Source organism: Tiliqua scincoides, chromosome 7, assembly GCF_035046505.1.
Source record: "Tiliqua scincoides isolate rTilSci1 chromosome 7, rTilSci1.hap2, whole genome shotgun sequence".
NCBI lineage: Eukaryota > Metazoa > Chordata > Lepidosauria > Squamata > Scincidae > Tiliqua > Tiliqua scincoides.
The window spans coordinates 2,527,845-2,553,185 of NC_089827.1; the positions used below are offsets into that span (position 1 = coordinate 2,527,845).

Consider the following 25,341-nt stretch of genomic DNA (forward strand, 5'->3'; position numbering starts at 1 on the left):
GGCAACTCTGCCCTTCTGCAGCGTGAGCCTGCAGGACCTGCACTGCCCTTTCCCCAGTGGTTGCAGCAAACATCCACATAGGCAGTCGCCTTAAGAATCATCCAGGAGCTAGAGACAACCATGGGGGAAGAAACCTGTCAGGGTCAACAGACTGCCCTGTGTTCTGTTGAGAGAGTTGGTCCCTACCATTCATTTATAATTTGCATGCCAATAAAGACATCACCCCCAAGTTCCAGCTCACTTACTTCTCCCTGAACTAGAGGAAAGTCCCAACATAGCCCCTTTGATGCCAAGCTGCCCCTTCCAGGGTGAGGAGGGGGACCTCTATTGTTATAAGTGGGTTATACATTTGTTAGCTGGCTTTGACAGAGGATCAACTTCAAGTTCATCAGCTATAGGGAAGCTCACTTCTAGACAGTTCACACAACCAAGTAAACCGTGATTTTGTTGTATATGCAATCTGTAGTTTACTGAGCCCACGCTCTCCCCCTTACACTGCCTCATTTCATGTGCCTGAGGTATCCCAGTATGTTTAAAATTCAGTTCTGAGGCTCTTCTAAGCCTGCACATTTCTTCCACTCATTGCCTACTCGCTTCTGTGCAGAGCTGGGATGCTTTGATCCTAGTCCTGGTTTGAAAAAATGTAGCTGAATTGCAGCTCCCAGCTTTGGGTAAGTGGTGGAACCAGGATTGAAATGTCACTGCTCTGCATGAGGAGATACGGAGAGGAGGGAGCATGTGGGTTAGGCAGCAGTTCAGACTGTGTTCACAATGGAAGAAACTACAGGCATGTCCCCATATCACGAGGGTTCCATTCTGGAACTCCCTGTGGATATGGGGGACACCTCCATGGGGTCTTCTGAGCCTGGGCATCTGCTGGGCTCAGAATTGCTGTCAGAGGTGAAAAAGTCACTTCCGGTTTTTCCAGAAAAACCGGAAGTGACATTTTTATGCCTTTAAAAGGCATTATGAGGGCCAGGAAAGCCCTGGAGGGGCATTCCAAGTCATTTTGAGCCTGGCAAAGGCTGTGGGCAGATGCGTGCAGCCTCTGCTGCGCTCAGAAGTCCCTCAAATCCACAGTTAATTGAAACCTCCAAAATGGGAACTGTGGATATGGGGTCGTTGTCGTCCCCCCCGCATAGTTGGTTGTTATCTGAACCAACATGGAGTGCAGTGGTTCCCAAACTTTGAACTGCCTTGACTCACCTCCATTCTCTATGCTGGCTCATGAAACGATGTTCCCTATAGCACCACAAAGCATTACTAGGAGCTTCTAGAGGCCACTTCTGGGTTGTGCAAGGCCCATAACCCACTCCATTGGCCCTGTGGGCCCCTGAATGCCTTGTGGGAAGAGACAGTTGCGGAAGCAAACCAGAAGTTGCAGCTGCAAATGGATTTGTTTTCTCCTCGGCATTCTGGAGTCCGCAGAGGCCAATGGAGTGGTTCATGATATCACCCAGAAGTGGCCTCTGGAAGCTCCCAGTCATCCTTTGTGGTGCTATGGGGAGCATCGGGTTGCAACCCACAGTATGGGAAACACTGCTGTGGTGTATTCATTGCTGTATCCTGTGCTGTGGGTTAATGAAAGAAACATGATACATTCCAGTCCTTCATAAAAGTCAGTGGGTCTGAAGCAACCTAGAAAAACCGCACATTCATGAATTTAAGCTGTAGTGAATATGGAATAATTTGTGCTGCAAATGAATCACAGCTACAAAGGCTCAGTGAGACTGATGTGCTTTGATCACACACCAAAGCGTTCTCCAAACACATGAGACAGTGAAGCCTAAATCGTTATCCAACTTATTCATCACTTCTCTTCAGTTGTAAGTCTGTCAACTTCTTTGATTATTATCTCTTTGGAGACCTCTTCAAGCTGTTATTTTTAGGATATTTAAACACTGCAAAGCCTGGTTTGATAAATTTCCAGCTTCTGTGTTAATAATCTTCCTTGAATCACAAGTATGTTCTAGTCTATAAATGCTGTTATTAATAATAATAATAATAATAATAATAATAATAATAATAATAATAGTCTACGCTAATGTTTACCATAATTTTTTTGTTTGTTTCAGAATGGAAACAACTGAAAATGGAAAGGCTAGCCGTCAGTGAACACTGAATCTGAAAACTGTATTTGGTCATAAATTGTGTATGCTTGATTTGATACCTGTTTTCTAAGATTGTACAGTTCAGTTGCTTTGATTTGGTTTTTACTTTTTGAATTTTAGCCCTTTTCTATGAAAATATAAGCTGAATTTTACTTTACGTGTGTAAATCATTTGCCTCCAATCACTTTTTCTTCTAGGATGGAATAAAGCAAAACTTTTTCATTTCTAACTAGTAGAGGTCTTTTTGCAAAAAATCATATTGCTGCCTATTGAGAAACGCTATGTTCTATGGCAGTGTTTCTCAAACTGTGGGTCAGGACCCACTAGTGGGTCGCAAGCCGATTTCAGGTGGTCCCCCATTCATTTCAATATTTTATTTTTAATATCTCAGACTTGTTGCTCCCATGGTATGTGAATGCATTTGGGGAAATGGTACAGGTCTGTACTTTGACCAGGCTACTATGTATATGCTTTTCACAATGACAGTAAATGGGACTTACTCCTGGGTAAGTGCAACCTAGGATTGCTAAAAATTTCCCTGCTTGTTAATTTCACTGCCAGTGATGACATCACTTCCGGTGGGTCCTGACAGATTCTCATTCTAAAAATTGGGTCCTGGAGCTAAATGTGTGAGAACCACTGTTTTATGGCCTTTTTCAGTTGTACTGTTACATGTTGGATATATTAAAAACCTTTTTAGAAGATGATAAATATTGGGGGAAAGGGAATACATAAATATCCAATGTGGAGAATTTGAGTTTTCTGAGTTCAAATCTCAGGTGAATGATAGACTTAAGGGGTAGCCCTGAGCAAGTAACTAGTTCTTACCCTAAATTCCCCTTCTTTCTTGTGACTTGCCTCACAAAACTGTTTTGAAGGAGGGGCAGAGTAAATGTTTGAAAGCACTTTCTCTATTTAAAGTATGATGCCAGTGCTGTAGTGTTTGTACCAGTTCTGCACAATAAAAAAAAAAATGGGTAGGTTATCTGAATAATCAAGTTTTGGTGTGTGCATCTTTTCAAGGTGTACACATGCAGACTCTGTTTGAATCTCCAAATAATCTCTTGTGTGAACTGCATTATACACTGAAATGGCTGCAGGCTGCCTCTGTGTACAGGCCAGTTCATATTAAAATTTCTCCATGTAATCTCTTTCTGGATGAGTACTGGAGAGAGAGAGAAAAAAAAATGGTTTGGGTGCTCTGTGAACTGATACTATGAAGTTGGAAGGCTAACACACAAGCTTTGCAACAGGTCTCAGTAAAGTAAATGCTATTTTGCCTGCTCTATATCACAGCTGATTTCTGAGGGAGTCTTTCCTTTGATTCTATAGGACAGAACAGCAGGTGTAGAAGGAAAATAGCCTATGCTAGTGTACTATTAGTACAGCTAGTGTACTGTACTATTGTACCATAGCAACAAAGCAGATATCATTTTGTGACTTGTGGAAATATGCAGATTTCCTCTTCCTCTTTATTGGCTGGTATTGAGGGGTGTAAGGGGAGGGAAATTTTAATGTACCTGTTTTAAAATGAATGTGGGAAAGGGAAACGTCACATTAAGTACATCAAACTTTTTAAGTTGCTTTTTATCCCTGAATTAATAAAACCAACCCCCTGTTGTTTCAACCACATTTCTGCTAATTCTTCAGAACACTTTATCCAGCTAAAAATCCCCCCTTTGTACTCTTCTGGATTTTGAGGTCAGAGGCTAATCCTTCCTAAATTTGGCAGCACACATTTCTTTTTTTGGCCAGCAGCCACTGCAAATTGCCAAATTAGGGATTTCATTTCATTCTTTTCTTTAAGTTCTGTATAGTTTGAAACAAGCTTCTTCGATTGTGTCGGAAATCATTTCTAGCCCCAGTGTTTTTTTGGTGCCAGGAGATTTGATATTGAAGGCATCTAAAATCTGCCTGCATATAATACTTTGTCACATTTTTAATCTGCTCTCTCTGTGTGTAGAAATTATATCATGGAATGAGGTCGTGTAGTGCTAATCATAGTACCATAGAGGGAGCCACATTTGCATAGTTTGTCCCATGGGATTTCGTCCCTCCTAGATAGTTTCTATTTTCTTGCGTTAATGAATCGTCGTGAGATGGATGACACTCGTGGAGCATGGCCTGACACTCCAGGAACAAATTGGTTGTTGTGGGGGGGGGGTGCTAATTTTGGTGCGTAAAGGTTGAGTGTTGCCTCAATAATTAGGTATAAAACCTTCAGGAATATACTAAACAATATTCATTAATATATTCATATTACAGTGGTCATTTGGTGTCTGCCTGGGATTCATTCCAAGATCTACTGCACCCCCACCCCCAGACACCAAATTCTACAGATAATGACATTCACATGGTGCCTGCACCAAGAAACCAAAAGTGCCCTCCACTTGCTTCCAGGAGGCCCTCTGAGGCTCATTGAAGCCTCCCTGCTTCTCAGAAGGCCTTGTGGACATGACTGGAAGGCAGTTCTGGTTTTCCCACCAAGCCCACAAAGCCACTTTCTGTTGCAGGTCCTCTGAGGCTCTCCAGCCGCAGATAAGGAGAGCCCACGATAAATAGTTAATAAAGTGTTTTATCATCCCAGGTGATATGGGAGAGAAAATAAGTACAAATGTAGTGCATTGCATCATTGCTTGGGATTCTTACCTGGAGTGCAGCCAGGGGTCTTCTAGGCTTTGTGAATGCTGCAGATGTGCGTGTTTATGGTAAACACATTGGCTTGTGTAGGAAGATTTTGTCTGGCACTTAGTTAACAATGATACATGCCATAGTGAAATAATTAGCAAAATAATTACACTTTATTGACAGTTTAAAAGAAATCAACTTGTTTTTTTTAATTTCCTGGTAAGGATGAAGAATTGTACCTCTTTCCTGAAATCTGTTCTCAGTATAGTCTGGCTTTGGGATAAGACATTCTATGGCCATGATCACGACAACTCTGACCAGATTCTTCCATTCCATAAGATGGCGGAAGTCTATATTTTGGTGGTGGAGGTAGCCTTGAGACAGTAAGGGTTCTCTTTGGTCTGCATCGGTGCGGCTGGGAAGGTGGGGGCATATGTAACCATGGCTGAGCTGCCTGGGGGGCCTCTTGATCAAGGATAGGTGGCTTCCGAGATTTCAGCACATTCATTTCGAAGTCAACACAGCTAAAGGGTCTTGCATGAAAAGATGCAGATTGCAATCCAGAGACTTTCTTGTGGTATTTACAGTAGTGGAAGGTAATGATCAGAATCACCATAACTGTAGTACTTACACTGATTAGCAAGGCAAATAAGATGTTTCTTATCCAGGACCGGCTGTCCTTAAATGTACTTAAGGTCCTGTTTGGAGGTAAGGATTCATTTAATGGCTTTTCAATATCCAAGCAGATCCCACCATATGCGATATCCTCAATTTGGTCAATTTTATATTCTGGTAACATGGCCTCGGCAAAATCTGGATTAACTTTTCCACCAGGTAGTACTAGTTTGATCTGTACTCTCTGAATTTCATCCGTTGCACACCAGTTATTAGTCCTCGTGCAAATGGATTTGTTGTACCATGTGATCACTGTGGACCCAGGTCTGAGGTCAAGTAGTGTCATGTTCCCAGGACTGCCAGCATTCAAGTAAATGGAAAGCTTCTCAAAAAATAAGCTGATTCTTTCTCTGTTTCTCAAAAATGAGTGGTAGCTATTTTTGGTTCTTATGGTATAAACGTGACACGGGGTTATGGTTGGCCTGAGCAGCTCAATGGTGAGGGTATCTGAAGCCCTCAGCCCTCCTGAATCAGTGGCAAAGAGTAAATATTCCTGAGGTGAATACTGAAAATCATGATCAAGTGGGTAGCCATATAAGGTTTGATAGTGTGAATTAAACTGCAGCCAGCTTTCCAGACCTGTTGCAGAGTAATCCGCTGGGTTCATTCCAAGGGTCAGCTGTGTGGTGTTTCCGTCCTCCTGGTCATAAAATGTGTCTGGAGGTATTGAAAAGGAGAACTTGTGTCCAATTGTCGCTGTTAGCCACTTAATGGCATTAACAATTCTTGGAGATGTGTTTGTCTGACCTAAATAAACAAAATGGGGGGGGGTCCCGAAAACCAGGCTTTCAATACTCTGACACAGAGTGACAAAACGACATTGTAAAATGTATAACGATACCAATTTACTGTGCAGAATTTATTGGAAAGAGGCCCTGGGGGGGCTCTTGTTTATTTACCCCTTGCAAAGTACTCAGAGAGAAAAAAATGATGACATCCAAAAATGGAGATTTGCATGCAGGTAGCTGACCCCCTCCCCCAAATGCAGCAGGTTCTAGTTCTGCCTCTTTCTAGTTTAGTCTCGCTCTTTCTGTTGTTCTTAAATGGTCATGGAAGAATTTTCATTTTCACATGCTGTATGAACTATAAAAGGGGTGCCCAATATGTCGATCGCGAGCTACCAGTCGATCTCCAGGCGAAATGAGTCGATCGCAGGCTTCTCTCCCGTCCACGCATCCCTAGGAGTGAGCCCCTGGCAGGCTTGTGAGCCCAGGGAGCGAGCCCAGGGAGTGAGCCCAGGGAGCCTAGGGAGTGAGCCTAGGGAGGAGCACCTGGCAGGCTCCTCCCTGGGAGAGGAACCGCTGGCAGGCTTCTCTCCCGTCCACGCATCCCTGGGAGTGAGCCCTATTGACTCTACTGGGGCTGACTTACCTTTTCCCTGTTTTTGCACTGGTATGTATGGAGATCTGCCCCCCCCAACTTCCATCAGTTGGTTCTGTGTGCAAGGGGTTTTGCACTGGTCTTGCTGTGATGTCTATACAGAGATCTTCCCTCCCCCACACCTTTCCCCTGCTTTTGCACTGGTATGTATGGAGATCTGCCCCCCCAACTTCCATCAGTTGGTTCTGTGTGCAAGGGGTTTTGCACTGGTCTTGCTGTGATGTCTATACAGAGATCTTCCCTCCCCCACACCTTTCCCCTGCTTTTGCACTGGTATGTATGGAGATCTGCCCCCCCCCCAACTTCCATCAGTTGGTTCTGTGTGCAAGGGGTTTTGCACTGATCTTGCTGTGATGTCTATACAGAGATCTTTCCTCCCCGATACCTTTCCCCTGCTTTTGCACTGGTATGTATGGAGATCAGCCCCCCCAACTTCCATCAGTTGGTTCTGTGTGCAAGGGGTTTTGCACTGATCTTGCTGTGATGTCTATACAGAGATCTTCCCTCCCCCACACCTTTCCCCTGCTTTTGCACTGGTCTGTATGGAGATCTGCCCCCCCCAACTTCCATCTGTTGGTTCTGTATGCAAGGGGTTTTGCACTGATCTTGCTGTGATGTCTATACAGAGATCTTCCCTCCCCCACACCTTTCCCCTGCTTTTGCACTGGTATGTATGGAGATCTGCCCCCCCAACTTCCATCAGTTGGTTCTGTGTGCAAGGGGTTTTGCACTGGTCTTGCTGTGATGTCTATATAGAGATCTTCCCTCCCCCACACCTTTCCCCTGTTTTTGCACTGGTCTGTATAGAGATCTGCTCCCCCCCCCCACTTGTATTGGAATCGAGGAAGATCTGGTGAGGAGCTAGATGTGGTGTCAGCAGTGGCCCCTTTAAGGGTAAGGCCTGGGCATCCAGCAGAGTGTGCTGCACAGCTGCAGCCACTTGAAGGCAATAGGGCCCTCAGGGATATAAGAGCACCTGAGAAAGGAAGGGCTCCACTTATTTATGTGAGTCAGCCTTTTCCTACATGAAGATCATTAAGTCCAAGTACCGTTCCACCATGACTGATGAACATTTGGAAGTGTACTTGAGGCTGGCTGTCAGCAGCTACTGTCCAACTATGCATCCTTGGCTGATTCACTTCAGTGCAAGTCATCAAAGTAAACTCAAGTAATTACAAAAAATGTTTATAGTTAATTATGTTGTGTTGTGCAATATTGGCTCATGCGGTTATGCAAAGTACACCAACATACATTGTACACATAAATGTTATATGTTATGATGGCACTAACATTGTAAAAAAACTCTGGTAGATCTCCGGGCCTTGCTGGGTTTCAAAGTAGCTCTCCAGCCAAAAAAGTGTGAGCACCCCTGAACTATAATCTTATTAGATCAGTGAACTTTTATCTGTTTATAAACTGTTCCAATTATATTGTTTTTATTTTACACTGTATATTTAATATTACATTTTTTAAAAATTGAGATTTAAGCCATTTCTGCCCAATGTTGCATATATGCAACAGGGACCAAATGTGTACATCTGTGAATCGGGCAAAAATGGGTTTTAATTGTGGAGCACCTGTGTTTAGCAGGGCAAGGCAGGATATAAATCATTAATATAATAATGGTATCTCAGGAGAAAATAACATTTTGTCAACTTCCACAAATAACTTACTGATTGCTCTAGAACACTATTGAATTCACTGACAGAAGAGGCCGTATTCATGGTATGTTACAAATTGATAAGGATGAAATGAAATCTCCATTGCTTTCATTGGATCAAATGTAACACGCCCATAATTAGTTTGCAGCTTACCTTGTGCTCCGTGGTACAAAGAAGTGGCATAGAATCCAGGCCGTGAGGGTGTTTCTTTGTTGTAGAGAATTGTTGACTCTTTCATCTGTTCCGAGGTCAACTCCCTTGTGATTTGGAAGTTTACTTTTGTTCCAAATGAGCTTGCCAAACTTAAATCACTCATGTCCAAGTGTAAAGGACCAGGATGTACTGAAGAGGTTCTAACACTGCTGTAATCAGAGCCAAATTCACTTGTAGACAAGGAAGACTTGAGGCTGCCAGCAAATTCTATAGGCCAGGAGAACACCGGAGCATCATAAGATGACCACTCCGATGTCCAGCTTGTTCCACCGAACAAGGCATTTTCACTGAGGAAACTAGTTCTTAAAACAGAAGCACTGGTGGATGTAACACAAATGAAACGTGATTGTTCATTCCACAAGGCAGTGTTGATGTGGGTTACAGTAACAGCTGAGATCTCATGTTTTGTAACTAAATATCCATATTTTTCTGGAACAGCCCTAAAAGACTCTGTTGAATTTTCATAGATTTGGGATACCTCTGGGGTAGACTGTCTCCTGTCAGGGAATAATTCTTCCACTGGTAATATATTGTTAAGACCAATGGTCAAGTCTGTTGACAGTGATAATGGCAGAGAAAGAAACTTTGCTGGTGCACTACTGGTTCTGGATAATAATCCAAATTCAAAGGAATGGGCAGATAGGGGTGTGTTGAACTCTTGAGTGCCATCCATACCCAAGGCTGGAATATGGTCACTGTCGTATAACAGTACAGGTGGACTTGTGTCAGGAGCCAATCCAGGCAAGTGGGCAGATGCCATTGCAGTTGTTGATGTAATACCCATAAAGCTAAAGTCCGTGTTCGAACTGGCTATGTCAGTCGGGATTGTGGCAAATGGTGAATAATATTCTTCAGTAAAAAGAGGATTGTCAGTCCATGGAACTGACACATATGTCTCTGGGGCAAGTTTGTAGTTGTTGGATATGTCTTGATTCTGATAGCTGCTGTTGAATAAGGGCAAAGACATGACAACACTAGACAATGAAAACTCAGGCGATGCTTTTTGGTTCATCAGTGTTGACATTGGTAGTACAGTAGCCTTTGCTGTAGAAATTATGTCTTGAAAGATTAATCCAGATGCTGTTAGTTCTGTGTATGGGCCACTATAATCTAGACTTATTTTTTCTCCAAAGTGTGCTAGAGGTGTTCTTTTAAAAGGACTTACTTCTGATAAAGCGTAACTTTCCATTGTGAGGTGACTAGGCCTTGAGAACTGGGTTTTGCTGGTTGGCACAGAAAAACCAAAATGATATAGTACAAAATGATGCTTTGACTCAGGTTTCTTAGGCGAAGAATATACCATTTGCTGTGGCACTTGAGACTGTAATTGATGAGACACTGTTGGTGTTTTGGAAGTAACTTTATCCTCCAATTCTGTTGGCTTCATTAGAGAAGGTAAAAGTTCAGGAAAAACAGAAGAAAGATCCTGAAGACTTGAAGATGGTGTTTTAGTCTGAACACTCAGTTGGGTCTGCATGTCCAGCGCCTCTAAATCCCCTTTGCTTGTTACTGAATGTAAAAAGTCATCTGAGAAGGTAAAAATTAGAGAAGGTAAAAGTTCGGGAAACACAGTAGAAAGATCCTGAAGAACCAAAGATGTTGGTGTTTTAGTCTGAACATTCAATAGGGTCTGCATGTTCAAGGCCTCAACATTCCCTTCACTTGTTACAGAGTGTAAGTCATCTGTGTAAATGGGGATAGCTGTCTTGGTGACTTCAAACAAAATTGATGAATGTGGTCTTACAACAGACTTGGGGTGCAACTGAGTGGTTGACGATACCGTGGAACCCTCTATTTTGGTTGGTCTCGGTGTAAGCCTTGGGGTGGCCATTAACTGTCTCCTAAGTCGTTTACCTGAATACTTTTTCTCATGGCCTTCTTGTTTCAGTATTCTCCAGCCAGCAATTTCATATCCCAGCAGCTGGGAGAGATGCTTGGACTCCATTGTGTGTCGGAGAACTTGCACTAGTTCATAGAACATAGCAAACACTCCAAACCCTACAGGCCAGTAGAGGCCTACAAAATGGCTTTTCATAGTGTTGACATATCTAATATCTTCAGCTAGCATGGTTAGATTCCACACGTTTCTGTTAAACGAGTCTTTAAAAGGAGCAAGTGTCAACAAGGAAGGATCCAAGTGGAGGTACTCTGCCATGGTGCAGACAAGATAGAGACGCTCTTGGATTTCTAGAGAACTAGTTGTGTGATGGATTATCAGCTCAGCAAAGGTGACCGAAACGTTCCTTGCACACAGTCCACCGGAACAGATTCTGAAAGCCCCAAAACATAGACCATTAAAAGACTTTGGTATTTTTAAAACAGCTTATTTACAGCCATCTGACCCATGTTTACTCAGAAGTAAGTCCCACTGGTTCCAACTGCTTACAATTAATTGTGCAACACAGAAATTGTTTGTGTTGAAGTTTTAATGTGTTTTATACAATCCAGAAAGAATGTTGATTCCAATGGTAATCTTAGTTGTTTTGTATCACCAAAACTTTTTAACTTATCTTAAATTTTGTGTTCTTATCTATCCTATTGCCTAATGCATTGTAATATGTGGTTGTTCCATCCAACTACATGGTGTAAATTGTGGCTAAACTACTGATATCATGTCATAGCAATAGTGGCATTTTTTAAATCCTCGCACCAAAATAAACTTCAAAATATTCATATAAACACAAAATTGTTCAAATTTTGTTATGCAATGTTATTCCAAACATAAAGATAGGGTTCAAGGCTCACAAAATATATCTGTTTCTGTCTTGGGCACAGCTATTACTTGAATGAATGCCCTTTCATTTTTGATCAAGAATTCTTTGAAAAATACCTTTTTCTTGGCAGATTTTGGCTCTAGAAAGTAAGGATTTTTTTTCCTTCTAAATAAGACTTCTTGGCAAATCGTGTTGGGCAATTGTATTAGTTAATGATGAATTTAGACAAATGCATTTGTTTTGTGAAGTCAATGCAACTTACATTTTGTGCACACTATTTTTATCTTGTCCCATTTTCTTTCTGTGGACTAACGTATAGTCTTGAACACGAAGTGCAAAATTTACAGCAGTAGTTGGTGTATGAAGGCCGCATGTCTCTCCGTAGGCAACTACAGTTAGACGATATTCTCCTCTGTCCTCTGGCATTGGCAGCCCTTGAAGGGTACTTGTGCTGGGGTTGTATTCCAACCATTTTGGCAAAGCTGAACCGCTGGCCCTAGTAACCTGTTTAATGAAACAGACAGAAAACATATATTTTGGCATGTGTCACTTGGAAATAAAAAGTGCTATTTGTTCCAAAAATAACATGTGAGATAATTCTGTATTATACTCTTGGAATCTGCCTTCTTTTTTTAACGTTCAAGACTAGGAAGTAAGAGTACATTGCATAATTAGTTGGTGGAAATATCTGATACATGAAGGGGGATCCACTAAAATTAAGTGACAGGAGAGTTAGAACAGACAAAAGAAAACATTTCTTTTCCCAGCGTCCAATTAATCTGTGGAGCTCCTTGCCACAGGATGTGGTGATTCTAGCTGGCTAAGATGTCTTTAAAAGGGAATCGGAAAGATTTCTAGAGGAAAAGTCCATCACAGATTACAAGCCATGCTGGGTACATGCCAACCTCCTGGTTCTGGAAGTAAGTTACTTCAGAATGCCATATGCAAAGGAGTGGCAGCAGGATGCAAGTATCTTGTTGTCCTGTGTGCCCCTAAAACATCTGGGGGGCCACTGTGAGATGCAGGAAGCTGAACTAGATACAGGAAACTAGCTTGATCCAGTAGGGCTGTTGTATTCTTAAGGGAGAATAATAAGTATGATTCTTAACAGCGATGAAAATGGCAGTTTAGATAACAATGTTTCTGAGGGGATTATTTGAAATCTGCAGTACATGTTTAAGGCAGCAATCCTGAATGCACTTACTATCCTGTATGTACTTAGGCCCCACTGATCGTAACAGGACTTCTGAATAATTGGACAGTATGCTAATATTTACAATATATGGGGAGAAAAAGAAATATCTTAATTATTTCAGTGAAAATTAAACTTCACTTTTACTACTATTATTGTTTACCACATATACAGCAGTTTTAATATCCAAAAGGTTTTCCTATCATTTATCAATCAACAACCTTTAATGGCATCACAGGTTTTACTATTTATTTATATAAAACTGATTTTTTTGCCTCTGAACATGTGTAAAATACATGATGTGGCCTTTGTACTGAAAAATTTGGAGATCCTTGACCTACATAATCCAAGAGTACTATAACTGGATCCAGGATAGATGGTTTCTTGAGAAATTTACTCCCCCTTTTTTTGAATTGATGACAGATTAATATTATATTTTAGAGATCAATAAATATAATGGTTTCTGATTATTTAACTCTATGAGCTTTCAATTAAACATTTTAAATTAGTCTGCTGAGTTATATTTGAATCGTACCTACCTATATCTTATTATATACTATACAGGAATTTCTATGTGGCAATGTGATATGCTCGTGTTAAATATATACAAGGTGGGCAATGCCTTTCATGGTGGTGGTCTGTGTGCTTTCCCACAGTATCTTGCAACTAGAGAGAAACAAAGCAAGAATTGTGGGTTTTCATAAGCACACTGTGGGCATCCATTACCTTGTAGTGAGTTACTTTCCCCTGAAAAGCGAATGGCGATATGGGATAAAAGAATACTTTCCCCACAAGTGCTCTTGCGTCTTGAACTCCTTGAAGGATCTGTATTTCTTCGCATGGATTACGTGATGCCTTGGTGACCATAGTAAGCTGGACTGTGGCGAGAGATACCAATGTGAAGAGGAAAGACAGTGCTGTCAAAATCGGCCTCTCCAGCGGCAATGTGGCACTAAAGGCAGGGTGGTTGTCACAGGCATCACTGTGCCCGCCTGGCGCGCCCATTCTCAGATTGTCTCTCGGTCCAGCACTGGACTGCGGCCATGTCATCCCAGGTCAGAACTGCAGGAAAATAAAATGTATTTAAAGTCAACTGGGCAGGAACACTTCAAAAGCAATGAACATGATAATATGGAGCAACCAAGTTCTTAACTGTAGACAAACACAATGTGCAGAGTTACAGCCAACTTAAGAATAAGCCACACACTCACTGCTCAATCCGGATAAGGTTTCCTGACTTGAAAATCATCCTATGAGGTACTTGTTTCCTTTAGAAATTATGACAGTGTTTCCCCGGTTTCTCTCTCTCCTCATGATAAAGAAGGTTGCTAGGCTTTCTAGACTCTAGAGGATGAAATGCTACACTGGGGCTCCTTGAGGGGGGTCTTCAACTCATCGCTTAATGCAAGTCATGCCAAGTCAACTGAGCGTTGCTGTTAGCTGTTGGGGATTTTGTACACAATTTGTAGATACAAGCCTAGAAGCAGGAGCTCAGCTGAGCAACCAAAACTCCACACCTAATCCGAGCGCATGGGTTGTGAGTGCTTGCACACCTACAGGGCAGCAGCGGCACTTTTTGCAGGACTACCTCACCTGCCACTCCACCCACTGCAAACCCCTGCCACAGTGTGCTTGTAACCCTTGGTATGCTACAAGTAATTTTTGTAGAATTTCACCATTCCCTCACTTTTGCAGATTTCTGGTCAGGTGTGTTAAGTGTGATGAAACTATTCACCAGCATTCTGAATAATAAGAACAGAAGAATTTTAAGAAGAGCCCCACTGGATCCGGCTAAAGGCCCATGTAGTTCAGCTTCCTATATCTCACAATGGCCCAACAGATTCCCCCAAGGGCAGACAAGACAAGAGACATGAACCCTGGTGCCACTTTTTCAGATTTTTTTTTTAAACAAAAATTAGAAGTGCAAAAAGTGGTGTTATGTATTTTTTATTTTATCACCTGAAAAACCACACCTCTAGCCATAGTTCACTACTACGTCCATATACTTGGAACAGGAGGTGTGATTGACGATTGAGTCATCACCTTGCCTGAAAAAGCTAAGCAGCATTAATTTGGGTTTCACGGTGGATGGAAGATGGGCAGCTGCTTCCTAGAGATGAAGAAATGTGGACTGGCAAGAAATAGATCACTTCACAAGAACCAGGAGGAGGTGTGCTTGGCAGCTGTCTGTGGAACTTTGGAAAGTGCAAGGACTGTGCAGCCAGGATGAGGATTGCACATCTAAAGGAATCTTCTAGAAAGGGAAACATCTAGCGCAGCGATTTTCAACCTTTTTCATCTCATGGCACACTGACAAGGCAGTAAAATTTTCAAGGCACACCATCAGGTTCTTGACAATTGACAAGGCACACCATGTTGCCTGTGGGGGGGGGGTTCACATCCCCCATTGACCCTACTAATAATTGACCTTCTCCCAAATTCCTGTGGCACACATGTGGACCACTCGTGGCACACCAGTGTGCCATGGCACAGTGGTTGAAAATAGCTGATCTAGAGGAATTGTCTATGGGTTTCTCTCATAGAATAACACTTTGGGAAAAAAATGGAGTTTATGGTTAGCCTACCTATGTGAACCTCCTTCAGTCCAGGAAACTCAAGTCTACAAAAATGCAGTAATATAAATTCGGTAGTGAAATATGACCAATGTATACACTGAGGAACACAGCCTTGTGGAGAGTGTCTTTCTCAAAGCCATCTAATGAATTAATTGTGGGATTCCAGCCCAGATAAACTGGATCTAAATCCAAAATTTTTTACATCAGAGTAGTAGTTAGGACAGTGACTGTCATCAGCTTCCTGGTTTTTGCTAGTTAAGCAACAAATAGGGTGTTAAGCTTTGGAGATACTGTTCGCCCTGTTCTTTTGCCTTTTCAGAGTGTTCTAGGAAAGGGCCTTTGTGTTCATGTTGCCTGGTAACACTCACATACATCTGCACACTGCTTCTCTCATTACAAGAACACCAAAGCCAATGTATCCCTTGGAGGAAACAGATGCATGTTTTGTGATGAGATGGCAATGAACTCTTGCATATGGATAACAGTGTGATCTATGATCGAGTCGTTCTTGCTGAGGAGGATTGGATTGCTCCTAAAACCCCATGCAGGGCTGAAGTACAAGGAGTAGGAGCAAATGATGGCAACATCGCAACCATCTCCAACAGTGGACAGCAGGGGGCTGTCATTGGAGGGAGTGGTGGGCTTGGCAAGGGAGGAGTGGATTGAAATCCAGGTTCAGAATTGCTCCTGACAACAGTGTGATGTTGCACTTGCAAAAAAGGGGGCATCAGTTAAAACACTTCAGCTGATGTTGTGAGCCCTGACTGACACAACAGCCATTCACAGCACCCCACCAGAAATCACAGATGTATATCAAGACCAGGGCCAGTCCATCCAGGAAAGCTGACTGAAGACCGAATCCTTTCCAACTGTTCAGAACCGATGCAGTCCCAAGGTAAGGGAACAAACATTCTCTTATCCTGAAGAAGCTCTGTGACGGCCTCCCCACTACAGGATATATTTTATTGAATTATTTATTCAAGGCATTTATATCCCACCTTTCCAGAAGCCCAAGGTAGCTTATAGACCCAAATGGGTACATAAAATACAGTATAAAATTCAAAAAATGTAACACATGCCCCACTTGCATGACTGCATCAGCACTGGAATGTTGGGTAGGACTGGATCCTCCTCAGGCCCCCCCGGGCTATTAATTGGGTTGAGCTCACAGTACTGAAGGCTGTCTTGAGCCACACCTCTTCCTAGAACATGCCCAGTCGAGCATATATGGGAACCCTCAGGGCACGAGGTTATCATCCAAAAGTGTTTTTGCTTCACTCCCAACAGGATGGAGATGCTTATTTGTAGTTGCTTCTACTGTTGATGCGCACTCTTGCTTCCCAAAAGTAGGCATGAGAGTCAAGTATGGGACAGGAGTGGCCAAACTGCGGCTTGCAAGCCACATGTGCTTCTTTGACATAGAATGTGCAGCTCTCGGAAATATGTTGGCAGAGCTCTTTTTTTGCATCACAATTAATATAAAAGGTAAATAAGACATTTTCAAGTTTTATGATTGTTTACCAGGTGTAAACCGAGACTCCACTGATAAGTTTAATGTTCATGGTGGGTCAATATATTTAAGAGTTGAAATGGTTCTTCAGCCATTTATGCCCATCGTTGCAACAGGGACCAAATGTGTACACTTGTGGGCTGCACAAAAATGGGCTAAATATTACAGCTCTCGAACATCTGAAGTTTATCGTATGTCGCTCTTACATTAAGCAAGTTGGGTCACCCTGGCGAAGGAGATCTAATGCCTTATGACCAGATACACAGTTAGCTGGATCCATGGATACTGGGGGACGCCTGTAATTTGGAGGCTCCCCTCTGTTTCAAGGTAAGATTGCCATGCAATCTGAGGGTTCAGCTGTTCTTTAAGGAGCAAAAGACCACAGCCCCCCTAGGCCCTGTGCAACTTCTTGCTTGGTTCTTTGGATCCTGGGCAGTGCCTTTGCTTTTCCCTGTGCAAGGTGCCAATACAGTACAGCACTTCACAGTCGTGCACCTCCCAGAATCAGTTGTGGCTCCAACATGTGCTTGTTTATTATCAGGCAGTGCTTCGCCATTTATCAGCAAAAACTTCTGTTCTAGGTGGCTTTTGCTTGGTGAGTGTGTGACTGTTGGCTGACAGATTTGGAAGGAACCCAGCTTCCTCTGTTTGTCTTGCAGTCACGGACTGGGCCCTGGCGATTATGCCGCGGACTTGCCCAACACTTCCAGCTCAATTCAGAGGACAGGAAATGATTTTGCTGAAGGTTTTCTGTGACAATTAATAGAATTCCTGTTGATTTATTTTTAATGTGCACAGAAGGGTGTTCCCTGTGACTATAAAAAAGTGTTGCAGGATTAATAGTGAGAAGTAATCTGAGAAGTCAAGGAGCTTTTTCAACTTTAGCAAAGGTCTTCTGTTTATATGTTTGTGCAAAGAATGAACACCCACACACACAGCCATAAAGCCTCCATCTCGTTATTCTAGTCAGGGACCATAGCAACTGTTGTTTTTGTTCCTAGACAATCATGCCTTGAAGACCAGTTCCCATTGACTTCATGTGTCTTCTTGCTATATAGGGTTGTTATTTATTTCTGCACGGCGATTTTATCTCTTGCAACAAGCCAAGAGTGAATACAAAACTGCCCCAAGAAAGGAGTTTTTTTGCATCGGGAATGGCAGATTGCCCTTCCACTGAATTCTAGACAGGTGTGGGGAAGTTTTTACTTGCAGTAACTCATCCCCATTGATTCACAGTGCAGCTGCTGTACCCCCGGGGCAAGCTAAGGTCAGTCTGGAGAGGATCTCTTGATTCAAGAGCTCTGGTCAATAGGGCTTTATTACAGCATATCCACTAAACAATAGATTCCAAAGATGCTTGTGATGCTAGCCTGTTGTCTTGGGATACTTCCTGACCTGTTGGTTGTCTTGAATTAGCATGCCTAATACATACAAAGTCACATGTGTGGGATCATTTGACAGTCTCCAAGTTGAGGGCTGCCACTGCTTCTCTGATAACAAGAGACCTGCATCCTAGTGCCCTCCCTTGCATCTGACATAGCCCATTTCTAAAGTCAGGAGGTTGCACATACACATCATGGCTTGTAACCCGTACTGGATTTTTCCTCCAGAAACTTGTCCAATCCCCTTTTAAAGGCATCCAGGCCAGATGCCGTCACCACATCCTGTGGCAAGGAGTTCCACAGACCAACCACACGCTGAGTAAAGAAATATTTTCTTTTGTCTGTCCTAACTCTCCCAACACTCAATTTTAGTGGATGTCCCCTGGTTCTGGTGTTTTGCATGGTTGCATGGCTGAAGATACTTGCTTAATGAGCACTGATGAACAGCTGACATTCCTAGAATGCAGGTCACATCTCTCTACTTGGTGGGGGTTTCAGTTTGTGTTTATGTGAGGGCAAAGAGGGGGGAGAAAAGGAAGGATGTCATTTCACCTGCATTCAGAGAAAGGTCATGTTCCGCAACTGTTTTTGCTTTTCTGGAACTAATGGTGCCTTAATGACTAGTGATGTCTTTTTCTCACCCCTGCTCATCTTGTGTATTGGAAGAGAAATTGATTTCACAGAAGCCCCACATGGGTCCCAATCCAGAGAAAATTAGTTTTCATTAAGCCCCAGTGAAGCTGCTGAGTTCCAAGTGTGACTGATTCTCTTGGGATTGGGGCCCTTGTCTCTCCTGTCCTCTCTCCACACCAGGAAACATGATACATAAAACATGAAAAGGAATCCACTGTTAAAATGAAAGACTATCCCCGAGGTTCCTATCTCTCAAGTGAGGAAGAGGAAACAAATGAGGGATTGTGAGAACCACTGGGCAATTTGCATGCTCAGTTAGGTCTGCATTTAAAACAGAGTTACTGTTTAACTTCCAATGTTCTTCTGAATTAAAACCACATTATTGTTCCATTATTCGCATTGAACAATTGTGAGTTAAGGAATTATTCTTAACCCTTGACAACACCCTCTGCGTACAGATCCAAAGTGAAAACACTGATTATGCCTGTATCAGGTGTGTTTGAACCGAGGCTTTCGTTCCATTTTTTTGCACATGTCAAAGAGCTAAGTCACCTGCCACTACAAATGGCCTTCAATGTTGAGTTCCCATAATAAGTAGAATATATAGCTTGGCCCCAAGATGTCATATCAAATGATTACAGTGTTTCTGGAACTGCAGAAAACTGAGATGCAAATCACCAGGGCATTGTATCTCTTTGTTTAATCAGTCATTTGTCTGTCATTTGGGTACAGGCAGTGCTTATGTTGCTCATATTAAAATAACTCAACCATAGCTTTACACTGGGAACAGGAGGGCAAAATGTGAAGTCACTTTCTTGGGCACCTAGGATCGCATATTGTGTTCAGACAATGCTGTATAAAGTCCTCCATCCCCATTGGATATTTATGTTTCTGTGCAGCCAGACACCTTCTACAAGATGTGTAATGGGAAGCATGCACGCTCCCCTAGCACCCTCCATTTCGTTGCCTTTCTCGTTAATGTTTAACATTTTGAGACAAATGCGTGGGTTACTTGTCTACTGTATTGAATGCTGCTTTTAATTTTGTGGAAAGAGCAGTTTTGTATGTTGTAGATCTGATCTACTTTGGAACACCAGCCTGAGGACTAAGGGGAGAAATTAGAGAACCAGGGAACAGAAAGTGAGCGGCACGTTCTCCGGTTGCATTCAGGTGACTGAAAAATACTGTGGAATTAAGCCAAGGTGAACCATGCACATTCTAAGAAAAACATAGAGAGTGGAGTAACTATATTTTTCAAATTTGGAATTGGAGGCAATCTTATTGCAAATCACCATTCTAGCCTACTCCGCCCAAGAAGCGGATGGAGAGGTATCAAGTAAGAGCCAAGAATTTCACCAATAACTCTGTGCTCCTGCCTAGTGTCATAAAGCTGGATGCATTCTCTCATGGCTTGATGCCTTGCTTTGTGGGAAGTAGTGTTGTTGGCATCCTTCAGTCTTGGAAGACTCTGGTATCGCGCTCTGAATAGTGGTTCTGGAACAGAGTGTCCTCTCCAGTGCACGAACCCTGGGTAAAGTAGATATAGAGGATAGACTGTTTCCCATGCAGCAAATCCCCCCTCTCCACGTCACTGGAATGGTCCAATGGAAAGGCAGAAGCCAATACGGTTGGGAAGTAGTATATAAATAGGAATTGAACAGCAATGGGAATCCACTATTATGTAGTAGATAGATGTACTGTGGGAAGTTTCATGCTCAAATTATTCTTCAGTCATGCTTACTGGGTGACCTTGGGAGAGTCAGATACACTGGACCCTCACTTTACAATGGAAATCCATTCTGGACTGTGAAAATATTGTAATGTGAACCCAATAATGTGTTTTTCTTTTTGGTAATTAGTTCCAAGACCTTGGAAGTTGAAGTTCCTGCTGCAGAACTAAGCTATTTCTGTCTCTAAAAGTGATTAAAAATGTGCCTACTGCATTCTGTAGGGGCTACATCAGTTTACACAATTATAAAACATAATTTGTACAGCTGTATCCTTCTCTCCATACACACAACCATGATGTTAAAAATGCTGCTACTGGCTGAGATGCTACCAAACACTTGCATTTACATCTATCATCCACAAGGTCCTGATGACAGCAATCTTGAACCTGTTGCAAAATGAGTAACTTATTGTACAGTGAACCTTGTTTTACTACATAAAGTTCATTTTAAAAAAATTTGATTGTAAGGTGAACCCACAATAAAATGAGGGTCAATTGTAAGGAGTGGGATGCTAAGTGTTCTGTCCTGAGGTTCTTGGAGGAATGGTGGGACAAAAAAAGTTCATAAACACATACCTAGTATGGTGGTTGAAATTTTTGTTTCAATAAATCTTCTAATGACCAGCACAATTCATTTTGATCTTTTGATCAGAGTCTGCTTAGGAACTTAGGAAGCTGGCTTGGACTGATATGGGTCCCATCTAGCTCAGTGTCGCCTGCAGTTGAACTTGTTGGACACCAGCCAGGACTCAGGTGGTATAACCCCCTGAACCTCCTCTGACCAGCCATTGTGGATTCCATCTCTACCTGCTAATAGGGAAGGTGGGAGACACTGAGGTCATCTGCAATTAGGCCTTGAGCAACCTGGATTGTCCGGTGGAAGGGCACCTGCTTTTCATGCAGAAGGTTCATGATTTAATCTCCAGAGGAAAAATTGCAGTCTGAAACCAAGGAGAGCCACTGCCAATCTGTGCTGACAACTCTGAGCCTGATGGACCAGTGACTGAACTCTGTATAAGACAACTTGCTACATTCCTAACTTAGCACCAACGCTGTTGACTGCATGGACTGTCAGCAGGTCTCCAAGGTTTTAGAGAGGGCATTTCCCAGATCTTCCTGCAGCTCCCAAGGCTGGCCATGCCTTTTACATGCAAAACATGTAGTCTACCACTGAGCGACAGTCTTTCCCAAGTTTCCTGCTTTTGGGAATGTCCTCCAGTTTAAGGGATTTCATTGGAGCTGGTAAGCCCTTGGTAAGTAATAGACGATGTGAAAAAAACTGGAACAGTTAACAATGGCCAATTATTAAAGAAGTATTGGAGTTTAGTAATCATTCAGGTAATCTTGTTGGCATCCTTCAAGCTCGGAAGACTATGGTATTGTGCTCTGAATGGTGGTTCTGGAACAGAGTGTCCTCTCCAGTGCGCGAAGCCTGGGTAAAGTAGATATGGAGGATAGACTGTATCCCATGCAGCAAATCCCCCCTCTCCACGTCGCTGAAATGGTCCAATGGAAAGGCAGAGGCCAATATGGTTGGTCCCAGCGGCGTCGTAGGAGTTGCCAGAACGTGACTGTGTTCAGCCATGAACTGCCTCAGGGACTCGGCTCTGGATTTTGCCTCGAGGTTGACTCCTGAAGCCTCTTCCATAACTGGATGTAGCCACAAGGCAGTGGAGGTTTGGGTTCAGAGTTTTCCTTCTCTCAGATGAGCTGCTTTCCCAGGCTAATGAGTCCCATCTACCCGGTTGCTGTTTAGTTGCCTCTTACGACAAGTACAGCCAAACTGAGGGCCTGTTCTTATCCCCAGCCCCCAGGGGGTTCAGGTAATAAGTAACAATAAACAAGTAATAGTGCTCAGTTGGGTAAACTGGCATTTTTTCAAGTGGTTCTCCTAAATTTAGCAACATACTACAAATGAATTATTTTGATGTAATCCTTGCAACAGCCCTGTAAGGTATTTATTATCACCAATTTCCCCTCATTATTGCAGCTGAGACTGAGAGGTGTGCCTTAGTTAGGCCACTTAGAAACCAATTGTATCCACCACCTGCAGCCATGCTGATGGAACTCCCACTGCATCCAACTAGCTTGGGCAAGGTAAGTAAAAAATTTTCTTACCTCCAAACCAGTATCCCTTTTGACTCTAATTCATGTTTTTTGACTCTAAAATGACCATGGGGTACACTTATATAGGCACATATGTCAACCAGCAAAACAAATCCTTCTACAGAAGGGTGTCAGAATTGCACAACTCTGAGCAGCTTTGTCATGGGTGAAAAGTTTCTTGGAATGAACACTTTCCAGCAGGAATTGCTATCTGTGTAAAGACATCCGTTTGCTTAGGGAGGAAGATGGTGTAGTGGTTTGGGGGTTGGACTCAGATCTGGAAGATGCAGGTTCAAATTCCTGCTCAGCCATGAAGTTCCCAAGGAGTGGCTTTGGGCCAGTCACTCTCTCTCTCTCTCAGCCTCACCTACCTCACAAGGTTGTTGTGAGGGCAAAAGGAGGGGAGGTATCACCCTGAGCTCCTTGGAGGAAAAGCAGTATAAAAATGTGAAAAAAATAGTTTCGTAGTTTGAGCACCATTGCTGATGAAACCCTCTCTCTGGTGGACACCCACTGAACCTCTGAAAGTCCCAACACTGTTGGGAGCCACACTTTGATAATAACAGACTCTGTTGGTGTACTTTTTGACCTTAGCCAGTAGGGGGAGCTTGTTGCTTAGTTAAAGTTTTGTGGATTGCTCTCCCCAACTTTTACTAGACCTCTCCTCTGACTTCTTTTCTGTTCTTGTTTCCAGTGGTGTTGCCAGTGTGTTGTACACCCAGAGCAGGTGTCACCTTGGCTGCATAACACCCTCCCCCCACTCACAATGGTGCTGCTGTCAGTGGCCAGCCCAGGGTCAGTGGTGCAGCACAGCACCCATAAGTAGTTTGGCAGTGATGTGAGGTTGCTGTCATGCATCACGCCACCGCCAATTGCTTCTGGAGTGCTTTTATGTGCACCAATCAGAAGCAAGGGCGGGCAGGGGGACAAATCTGCTGCCCAACATAGCACAGAACTCCACTCGGTGGAGACTTGGGCAACATTCCTGTCATACCCTACCTCTTTGGAGAGTGGTACCCAGGGTGGTCTACACCAGCCTCCTCCCCTAGCGACACCGCAGGTTGTTTCTATTTGTCACAACTGCAGTTCTCTCTCTCTCTCTCTCTCTCTCTCTCTGAGTGTGCAGGTGTACTGTACTTAAGTAAAGTTCTTAGCAAAAGTCAGTGTTGGTGTGTGGGGGACGGCTTAATTCCTTCAGCTCTAGTAACAAACCACTGAAGAATGATTTCACAGGATGGTCTTTCAATTTGTTTGATGACTTAAATCTTTGGGATGTTCTTTGGAGGCCGGTTTCCTTTGGAGGAAAGAGCTGGGAGCCTGCAGGTTTCTGGGAGGAAGCACGGAAGGGAAAAAAAAGTCTGGAAGGCAATGCAAGAAATCTGTTTGTTTACAAAATTTGCAGGAACACAAACACCACACCTACGCAGAGAGCAACCTATTTCCCTTAATGCCAGCCTCTACATAGCTGAAGGATTAGAGGAGCACAGATTGAATAGCACGTATGTTTTTACAAAATGAGTTAACATCTACTACTGTGAGAAACAAGAAAATAATTCTTGGAAGTGTTATTGTACCTCCGTGATAACCATGTGGTGGGCATCTGGTGGGCTGCTGTGAGATACAGGAAGCTGGACTAGATGGGCTCTGGGCCTGATCCAGCAGGGCTCTTCTTATATGATATTCATCTGCACCTCGTCTGATTAAAAGGTTCCTAGGTTGCAACTTGAAAAAAGTGCATAACTTGTTTTTTGAGTTTATAATGAGTTCTCCTAAAGGTTTAGGCTGTAGAAAATCCCTTTGGTCTTTGATTGACCCAAGGGATTTGTTCTTCTTGAGGGAACTGAAATGCAAAACACAGAATAAATTACTTGTAAACAATACAAAACAGATGGGAAATGTGTGCCTGGGAAGACATCAGACAGTTCCATGAGGAAAAAAAAAATCAGATCAAATCAAAGATGCACATTATGTCATCCCGGTTCAGTCCTGGAATTCTACAGGACAACATGTGGTAAAACTTAAGGAGTTGAAAGAGAGAGACTATCTACGATCTGCGCTATATTTTAATCTGGAAGTTAGGATCACCCACCCATAGCCAGTACGTCTGAAAAAACTCACTGGAACTGCTCAGACTATGGGCCCAAGCCTATCCAATTTTCCAGTGCTGGTGCAGCTGTGCCAATGGGGCATGCACTGCATCCTGTGGTGGGGAGGCAGTCACAGAGGCCTCCTTAAGGTATGGGAGCATTTGTTCCCTTAACTTGGGGCTGCATTGTGGCTGCACCGCTGCTGGAAAGTTGAATTGGGCTCTGAGTCTTCTACTTTCCCAGTTTGGTGTGGTCACCATCGTGCTCGACTAGGACTGGTGAGATCTGGGTTGAAATCCCTGCTAAGTGACTGGTTGGGCTAGTCATTCTCTCTCAGCCTAGCCTACCTCACAGGTCTGTCGTGAGAACACAATGGGACAGAGCAGAGAAGCATGCATGCTGCCCTAAGGGCCAAATCCTATCCAACGTTCCAGCCCTGGTATAGCCATGCCAATGGGGTGTGCACTGCATCCTGTGGTGGGAAGGTAGTTATGGAGGCCTCCACGAGGTAAGGGAACATTTGCTCCTTTGCCTCAGGGATGCACTGCAGCTGCACAGGCCCTGGAAAATTGGATAGGATTGGTCCCTAAGCCCCTTGGAGCAAGGGTAGGATATAATGTAATCTAAACAGGGCTGGCCCATCCATGAGGCCCACTGAAGCAGTGGCCTCAGGCAGTAAATGGGGGGGGGGTCACTCATCTCTGTCTACCTTCTTGCTTCCACTACTCCTTCTTCTCTTTACAC

The 25,341-nt window shown here is 43.2% G+C and overlaps 2 protein-coding genes across 4 annotated transcripts in view; one reads left to right on the forward strand and one right to left on the reverse strand.

Moving 5' to 3' along the window:
- The window catches only part of INTS13 (integrator complex subunit 13), a 29,606-nt gene extending 25,951 nt beyond the window's left edge, over positions 1-3,655 (forward strand). For all 3 annotated transcript variants that reach the window (XM_066633498.1, XM_066633499.1, XM_066633500.1), the window contains one exon: positions 2,076-3,655. In XM_066633498.1, the coding sequence (XP_066489595.1) occupies positions 2,076-2,115 (40 nt within the window). In that variant the 3' untranslated portion in view covers positions 2,116-3,655. The remainder of the gene's footprint in view (positions 1-2,075) is intronic.
- A 1,291-nt stretch (positions 3,656-4,946) lies between these two features.
- Positions 4,947-8,823, reverse strand: LOC136657232 (dystroglycan 1-like). The gene is made up of 2 exons (XM_066633955.1): positions 8,609-8,823; positions 4,947-6,161 (listed from the first exon to the last, which is right to left on the reverse strand). The coding sequence occupies exons 1-2, from the start codon at positions 8,769-8,771 to the stop codon at positions 4,999-5,001; spliced, it is 1,326 nt and encodes a 441-aa protein (XP_066490052.1). The 5' UTR covers positions 8,772-8,823; the 3' UTR covers positions 4,947-4,998.
- Positions 8,824-25,341: the final 16,518 nt, after the last annotated feature.